This window comes from Silene latifolia, chromosome Y (genome assembly GCF_048544455.1).
Source record: "Silene latifolia isolate original U9 population chromosome Y, ASM4854445v1, whole genome shotgun sequence".
NCBI lineage: Eukaryota > Viridiplantae > Streptophyta > Magnoliopsida > Caryophyllales > Caryophyllaceae > Silene > Silene latifolia.
Window position 1 is genome coordinate 454,492,840 of NC_133538.1, and position 7,939 is coordinate 454,500,778.

The following is a 7,939-nucleotide window of genomic DNA, read 5'->3' on the forward strand; positions in this document are numbered from 1 at the left end:
CTAGCTGCGCAGCTCTTCACTGCAAGTTGCCCCAATCAATACTGTCCTATCTGGGTGTGCCTCGTCCAGGTATATCTGGTCCAGTTCCTCTGAGGAAGGCTCCTTATATTCTGTCGAGGTGCCCCGGTTCTGTAATTGCTATGAAGGGAGCTTGGTTGTTGCCTTGAGGGCTTGAGCGTAGCAGTTTCTGGATTCCTCTCGATCTCCTTTTACTGTGACCGTGCCCCATGGTGTTGGGAACTTGAGACATTGGTGATATGTTGAGGGCACCGCCTTCATCTGATGCAGCCATGGTCTTCCTAGTATCACGTTGTAGGTGGTTGGACCCTCAATAACTAGGTATCTCACTAGTTTATTAACTCCTTCAATATATGTTGGGATGTTTACCTCACCCACCGAATGCGCGATTTCACCACTGAATCCTACCAGGGGCACAGATTTCTTTATCAGGTTCTCTTTATCGAAACCCATAGTTTTGAGGGTTTCGAGCATGATGAGATTCACAGAGCTCCCTGTATCCACTAATGCTTTTAAATGCGGTGCAATTGCCAACGGATAACGTTATAGTTAGGGCATCGTCATGTTGCTCTGCACCGCTTTCTATGTCAGTCTCATCGAAAGTTACCGGGGGTAAATTACTCTGCCTTACCCTATACGAAGTTTCTGGATGATCCCCTTTATATCCAGTAGCTTTCCTCTTAGCGGCGGAATATGTCAAACCTGATAGTTCGGATCCGCCTGTTATCACGTTAATAATTTTCGAGCATATGGGTGGAGCAGAAGGGAGCACCTGATTCGCTGCTTCCCTCCTGTCCTGCTTGCCCCCACGTGATAGCAGGTGATCCAAGTTTCCTTTGCGTACCTGAAACATTACTTCCTTTCGCAACCTGTAGCAGTCTTCTGTCCTGTGACCTATGTCCTGGTGCCATTCGCATCTCATGCTGCTGTCTCTGTCATCGTTGGGTCGGTCCTGAGTGGGAGGCTTCGGCCACCTCACCTGATCACCCAGGCTTCTAAGTGCTTTCAGCAGTCCTTCCATTCCCGTGTTGAATCCGTACTCAGATAGTTTAGGGGCATGCGGAGAGTCGCCAATTTGCTGAGTTTTTTCTATTATTCTACTGATGTTGGGTCTGCTGTATGGCTTAGCTCGTTCTTCTTTCTTTTCTACTGCAAATTTCCTGCTTGTCTTGTCGAAGTTTGTTACTCCCTTTCGAGCCTGTATGTCTTCTTCTAACCTTAATGCCGCTGTAGCTCTCTGCTGGACTTCATCGAATCTCTTACAAGGGTACATCGTTAATTCTTTGTAGAGGCTACATTCCTTATCTAGGCCCTGCCTGAAGGCGTTGATGGCAGTGGACACATCGCAGCCACGTATTGAGACTTTCTCTGCATTGAACCTGGTGACATAATCTTTGATTGATTCACCTATTTCCTGGACGATCCTGTACAGGTCGCTTGGCTGCTTGGGTGTTCTCCGGCTGCTGGAGAACTGTTGGTTAAATGCGTTGACTAGATCAGCGAATGAACCTATGGCCTCGTTAGGCAAGCCAACGAACCATTGTAATGCTGCTCCAGTTAGGGTTTAACCGAATCCTTTACACATACATGACACCTTTGAGGCTCCCGTGGCGGCAGTAACCATCATCTTCTGCTTGAATTGACTGATGTGATCACAGGGGTCTGCGGTTCCGTCGAAGAGGGTCATTGTTGGGACGCTAAATCCTTTTGGTAAGGCCACTATAGCTATATCGTCAGTAAACGGTGAGTCAGCGTAGCTTTCTGGTGCAGCCATCTCCATAAGCAGAGGCATTCCTGGGACCCTCCGGAGGAGGCTCCGTAGTTCACAATGTGCTTTGTTCTATGTATGTCTCTCTCCCGGTGGGTCGCAGATGCTCCTGTGACTGATGTTCTGCTCCTCGTACGGAGTTTTGCTGTTCCAGGACTTCTGTTTGGCGCGCCTGCGATGTTGCTGCCGCCGGAGTGCCTTCCCAGGTATATTAAACTTGATTCGTAACTGGCATCCTGGTTATTGGGACCACAACTGTAGCCCTGCTTCTCTGTTGTCCCACCGCGTCTGATGTGGGTGTAGGCTCTTGGCGTGCTGGTTCCTCGTCTGGTGTTAATGCCCCCAGTCCTGTTGGGACCAGAGCTTCTCTTGGCTGTGGTGTTCCATCCATGTCCAGCCTGAGTGCTACTTCGCGTGGTAATACCCGTGTCTGCCTTCGATCCCCACTTTCTCCTGGCGGCCTTCCAGATCTGTCTTCCTAGACCCAAGGGGCCGAACTAGCGGCCTGGCTCCTTAACTCGTTGATCCGCGCTCGGAGGAGATTGTTGTCCTCTTCCATCTAGGATCTCATGCTTCTATTTTCACTCTGCATAGTCCTGATGGTCCTAGCTAATGTGTCCAACCCGTTTATCATGATGCTGGTGGGACTCGGAGGAGCCTGAATCTGTTGCCTGGGTTGTGCTCCTCTTTCAGACTGCATGACTCCCTGCTGTCCCTGGACGACTCCTGGATCTCTAGTCTGAGCCCTTCCCGAAGATGGGCTTGCTGCTGCCTGGGAACTCTGACTTTGCTTGGCTGCTGGTATCTGACCAGCTGTGGTGGTCCGAACCGAAGTTGTACGTGCTGCCGCTGCTGCCGAGGGAGATGGTACCTGTGTCGCTGTTGAGGGGGGCGGTACCTGTGTTGCTGGTACACCGCCGACGCTGCCTGAGGTGGTTTCCTTATGTCCGGACATGTTTTGACTGTTGAGTAGACTGACTAACGAAGACGACCACTATGCCCCACGGTGGGCGCCAAACTGTTTTGGTAAATTTCTACCAATTTAGGGTTAAAGCGGTCTTAGCGTTAGGTCTATGTTACGATTTGAATGATTGTTGTATGTTATCCTGTATGAGCGATGTAAACAAAGAACACAAGTAATTTTTAGTGACGCGGAAAACCCAATGTGGGAAACAACCGCGGGGGGTGACGGCATCCCACCAATATTTTCACTATAATTCGAGAGGAAGTACAGTTTGTTCGTTTGCTGTGAGTGCTAGGGTTGATTCTTGTATTCTTCGATGATATTTCTTCTTTGCATTGAGGCTCTTTATATAGGGGAGATAGATGAGCTAGGGTTTCTTGCTTTTCCTCCAAGTTATTCCTAATTTGACACCGGGTATGACTTTCCTTCTTTGGATTTGGCAACAGATTGGACTCTCACAAGCTTCTTCCGCGCAGATCAAAGCCCACATCCTATGTTGCCCGTTGATGCTGCTACCCTGGCTCCCTGATATCCTGCATCCCACAATGATTCCAGGCCTGCTGCTCCAAGTCAGCCCATATCCAGATTTTGGGCCTAACACCGTGAAAGGAAGACAAAAGGGTATTTACTAGGTCATGGTGAGCTGTATTGTGCAATAGGATAGATAGGGCATACAGGAATTGTCCACCCACGTTGGGTAACTATATCATAAGGCCACTCAAGGAGTTAATGACTACAAATGCGTGGCCATGCTCGGAAGTAATCCGTGAGAGATTTTTTCGGTCAGGTAGTCACACTCCCGATCGAGAAAACCACTCGCGATATGTTCGTGTGCAATTGAAACCTGAAAGACACCTTGCATTGAGTGGGAGATTAAAACGGACAAGAGAATTGGTAGCGCACACCTTGTGTCGGATAAGTGGGAGATTGTTGGAGTTAGTGTCCTCAACAATAGTGTGTTTACATAATAAATCTCATTAATGAAATATCATCAGATATTTAATTATTTGATCCTCGTCAGTTGATTAACGTAAATCGATAACGGTTGGCTTACTAGAGTTTGATGTTATTGTCGTGAGATGGCGGTGATCAACTGACCCCTTTCGGTCACACCTAAAGGAACGAACCCCAATAGACAACTAATTAATTGTATGAGATACAATTTATTTAGTCCCTTGATTTATAGACTAAAAGGTTAGTCGATTATTTTTAGAGAGATTTTAAGTTGCGAACTCGAGGAGCGGCAGTTATTATTTAATTACGCGATAATTAAATAATAAGTTTTATGAGATGGGTTTTAGTTAATTAATTGTTAATTCACTAAAATTATACTAATTGATTAATGTGATTAATATTAGTACGTAAATAATATGTGTAGTGGTACACGTATATTTACAGAGTGATTTGGACGAATTAATTATGGAAGTATTTAAACATGAAACGATGTTTAAAATAAAATTACACGTATTTGTGCGACAAATATAAGAACCAACATGGACCCGTAAATGGGCAAGTGGACCGTGTAAAGTAGAGTTGTGGATGATTAGTAACATAATCATTTCACCTTACTTTATATTCTTCCATAAGTTATCTTATAATGATTTGCATGTGGATGTAAGATTGATAAATATAAGACAATTTCCACACTCCAGACCTACCTAACCCACCCGCCACTTTCCCTCCTATTTACTCTATCTAATGTTTATTTTCTACACTACTTCACTCATGATGTTTTGCATGTGAACATAAATCATTCATCTCTCTAAAAATAATTATTCATCTTTACTAAGATTGTTAGTAAATAAATTTTATTACTAAGACTTGTTAGTAATATTACAAATAATATCAAGGGTATAATATTAACAAGTTCTAGTTAAATACTTGTTATTATTTTTGGGTAAGTTCTTGGGTGCAACATGAAGGAGATCTTCTCTTTGAAGATTTGTAAGGAGGATCATCCATTTGGTATAAGCTCAAGAACAAGCTAGTAAGGTGAACTAGTTTGTGCCCTTTTTACCACAAAATCAATGTAAGGAAATTGTTTTTCCTTATACTTTCATTTTTATGCTTTCATATTAGCATGCATGTTACATAGATCACCTAAATGACAAATTATGAGATAATTTAATTTTTATTAGAGAGTCTAATATGGATCTATGATCTTTCAATTATAATTCACAACATTTGTAATTATAATTATTCAATTATTCTTAGTTTAATTGTTTCACAAACAACAACGAATTTTAGTAATAAAATCTTTTAATTACTAAAATAAATCTTATTTAATGAAATTATAATAAGATATCAATATTCTCTCTCACAAATTAATTGTTCAATTTAAAGAATTGATCAACTTGTATCGATATACAATTAATCAACTTACCTATTAAGGGAATTGTCCTATAGGTGTGACCTTAAGGGATCAACTGATCACCACCGTCAAACGACAGTAATGTCAAACTCTAGTTAGCCAATCATTACCGATTAATGTTGATCAGTTTTTTTTTTTTTTTTTTTTTTTTTGATAAAATGTAAGTATATATATCAAAGAAAAAATGGTAACCATACAAGGCGAATCAAAACCCGTTTCAGGTGATTGAGTCGCCCAAACAAACATTATCCGACTGAACCCTATTCTCAAGTCGGTCCATCAACAAAAGGAAATACAACCTCAAAACCAGATTAACCCTTCATTACATTCATCCCCAAAATCCCCAAAAATTAGAGATTCCGGTTGAGAATACGCGTCACCCATCCATCTACTCCTCGTATTTTTGTCTTGTCCATTGATGCTCTTACCATAATCTTCACATCAGCTATCACCGTCTTCGCTGTTAATTGAGGTGCATAAATAACAAGGTCATGGCGAACCTTATTTCGTTGATCCCATATGTGATAGATACACGCATTCAGTAAGGCGTTAAGCATATCAGATTTGGTTGTTCCCTCCTTCAATTGGCTTCTCCAGACACCAATGTTGTTAACCGGAAGTCGTACGCCTACCCAGTCACTCACCTGTTGAAGAATCCTCTGGCTGACCTGACAGTCGAAAAAGAGATAATCTATAGATTCTGTTGCTATTCCACACATGTCACAGGTATTATGTTCACAAATATTCAGATTAAATACCTTATCCTTTGTATTCATGTTTCCGTGATAGTAGATCCACCCTAGAAACGCGTGCTTTGGTACCGTATATTGGTTCCAAACATACTTGTGCCACTTAATTTTGGGTGATTTGTCTCGCATGTGCTCGTAACCCTTTGCAATGGTGTAGCTGTTAGAGTCATTCCAGATTTGTTGTCTTAATGCCTCTTTCATGATGCTTTTAACTTGACATATCTTTCTCCAATACCATGAGGTAGAAGCTGTCTGTTTTGATAGCTAGCCACCACACCAATTTGCCAATTGCTGCTCTATTCCATATGAGATCATTTCTGAGTCCTAACCCTCCTTCCTGTTTAGGCCTGCACGTCTTTTCCCAAGAAACTAAAGGGGCTTTCATATAGTCTACACCACCATTCCATAGGAAATTCCTACAGATGCACTCAATCTTGTTGATGACCCCTGAGGGAAGGATAAAAATATGAGCCCAATAGTTGTGTAAGGACTTGAAAACTGCCTTAACTAGAGTAAGTCTCCCAGCATAGGAAAGATTTCTAGCACCAAGAATGTGAATTTTGTGGACAATTTTGTCAATGAGTGGTTGGCATTCTTCCCAAGATAACCTTGTGGTTTTAATAGGGACCCCAAGATATCTGAATGGCAAATTACTTTCAATGAGCCCTGATACTTTGAGGATATCAGCCTTGATGTCATTTTAACTCCATTGAAATAAATATTAGATTTCCCCTTACTCATCTTAAGCCCAGAGGAGTGTGAGAAGTGCGAGAAAGTCTTAAGGAGTATCATCATAGAGTCAGTATTACCTTTACTAAAAAGAAGCAGATCATCCGCAAACATGAGATGAGATAAACTCATTGGCTTGCATAATGGATGGAATCTGAATCTTTCATTAGAGGTAGTGTGAGCCAGTAATCTTGACAGGTATTCCATGCAAATTGTGAATAAAAGAGGAGAGAGAGGGTCCCCTTGCCTGAGTCCTCTCTTTCCTTGAAAAAATCCAAAAGCATTGCCATTGAGATTGAGAGAATAACTAGCAGTTGTGACACATTGCATAATCCATCCTCTAAAAGTCTCAGGCATATTCAAAGTTTTCATCATCTGATCCAAGAAATCCCATTCCACAGTATCGTAAGCTTTCTGTAGATCCATCTTTATAAGGCATCTTGGAGAAATTGCTTTCCTCTCATAGAGTCTAGTGATATCCTGACACACCATGATATTCTCCAATATGCTACGCCCTTGAATAAAGCCCCCTTGAGTATTGGAAATGATATGAGGTAGTACCCCGGCTAGTCTATTGCAAATGAGCTTTGAGATGCACTTATAGATGACATTGCAACACGCAATAGGTCTATATTCTAGAACAGATTCAGGTCTCTCCTTTTTGGGAATTAAAGTGACCAAAGTTGTATTAAGTTGTTTAAGGATCTGACCACTGTTGAAAAAATCTAACACTGCATTAATGACATCAATGCCCACAATATTCCACGAGTCTTTAAAAAACTTGTTAGAATAGCCATCAGGCCCAGGAGCTTTATCATTAGGAATACTAAACATAACTTCCTTTACCTCATTCCTTGTTACTGGTGATAGGAGGATCTGAGTGTGGTCTTCGTTGCAAAGAGAACCTTTCCTGACAATGGCTTCATTCACTTGAATGGTGTTACTCTTGAAACCCAGTAACATCTGATAATATTTCAGAAAAGCTTGCTGAATATCCTTTTCCTCCTTGTGTAACTGCCCCTCATGATCTTTAATTTGATATATAGAATTGGAGTTTCTCCTAGCCTTAATAATCCCATGAAAATAAGCAGTATTTGAGTCCCCCTCAGACAACCAGTGAGCCTTGGCTTTTTGTTTCAAATATTCAGTCTTGGCTGTTTGAAGAATTCGAGCATTCTCATTAGCAGCATGTTCTTGTTGTATTAATTCCTGATCTCCGGGCAGATGAATTAATGCTTCCTGAATCTGAATTAATTGAGCGTAGGCTATATCAGCCTTTTTCTCAATATCAGAAAAACATTCTTTGTTCAATTGCTTAAGCTCAGGTTTCAGTAATTTTA

At 41.7% G+C, this 7,939-nt stretch overlaps 2 protein-coding genes across 2 annotated transcripts; both read right to left on the minus strand.

The window, feature by feature from the left end:
• Positions 1 to 457: 457 nt before the first annotated feature.
• On the minus strand, positions 458 to 1,810 carry LOC141632815 (uncharacterized). The gene is made up of 2 exons (XM_074445326.1): positions 1,675 to 1,810; positions 458 to 1,566 (listed from the first exon to the last, which is right to left on the minus strand). The coding sequence occupies exons 1-2, from the start codon at positions 1,808 to 1,810 to the stop codon at positions 458 to 460; spliced, it is 1,245 nt and encodes a 414-aa protein (XP_074301427.1).
• A 3,661-nt stretch (positions 1,811 to 5,471) lies between these two features.
• Positions 5,472 to 6,071, minus strand: LOC141632816 (uncharacterized). Its single transcript, XM_074445327.1, has one exon. It carries the CDS (start codon positions 6,069 to 6,071, stop codon positions 5,472 to 5,474), a length of 600 nt encoding a protein of 199 aa, XP_074301428.1.
• Positions 6,072 to 7,939: the final 1,868 nt, after the last annotated feature.

Coding starts and splice junctions, on each gene's coding strand:
- LOC141632815 (XM_074445326.1), bottom strand. CDS start 1,810: ATGCCTCTGCTTATGGAGATGGCTGCACCAGAAAGCTACGCTGACTCA. Junction 1,567..1,674: donor CGACGGAACCGCAGACCCCT/GTGATCACATCA, acceptor TAACTGGAGCAG/CATTACAATGGTTCGTTGGC.
- LOC141632816 (XM_074445327.1), bottom strand. CDS start 6,071: ATGAAAGAGGCATTAAGACAACAAATCTGGAATGACTCTAACAGCTAC.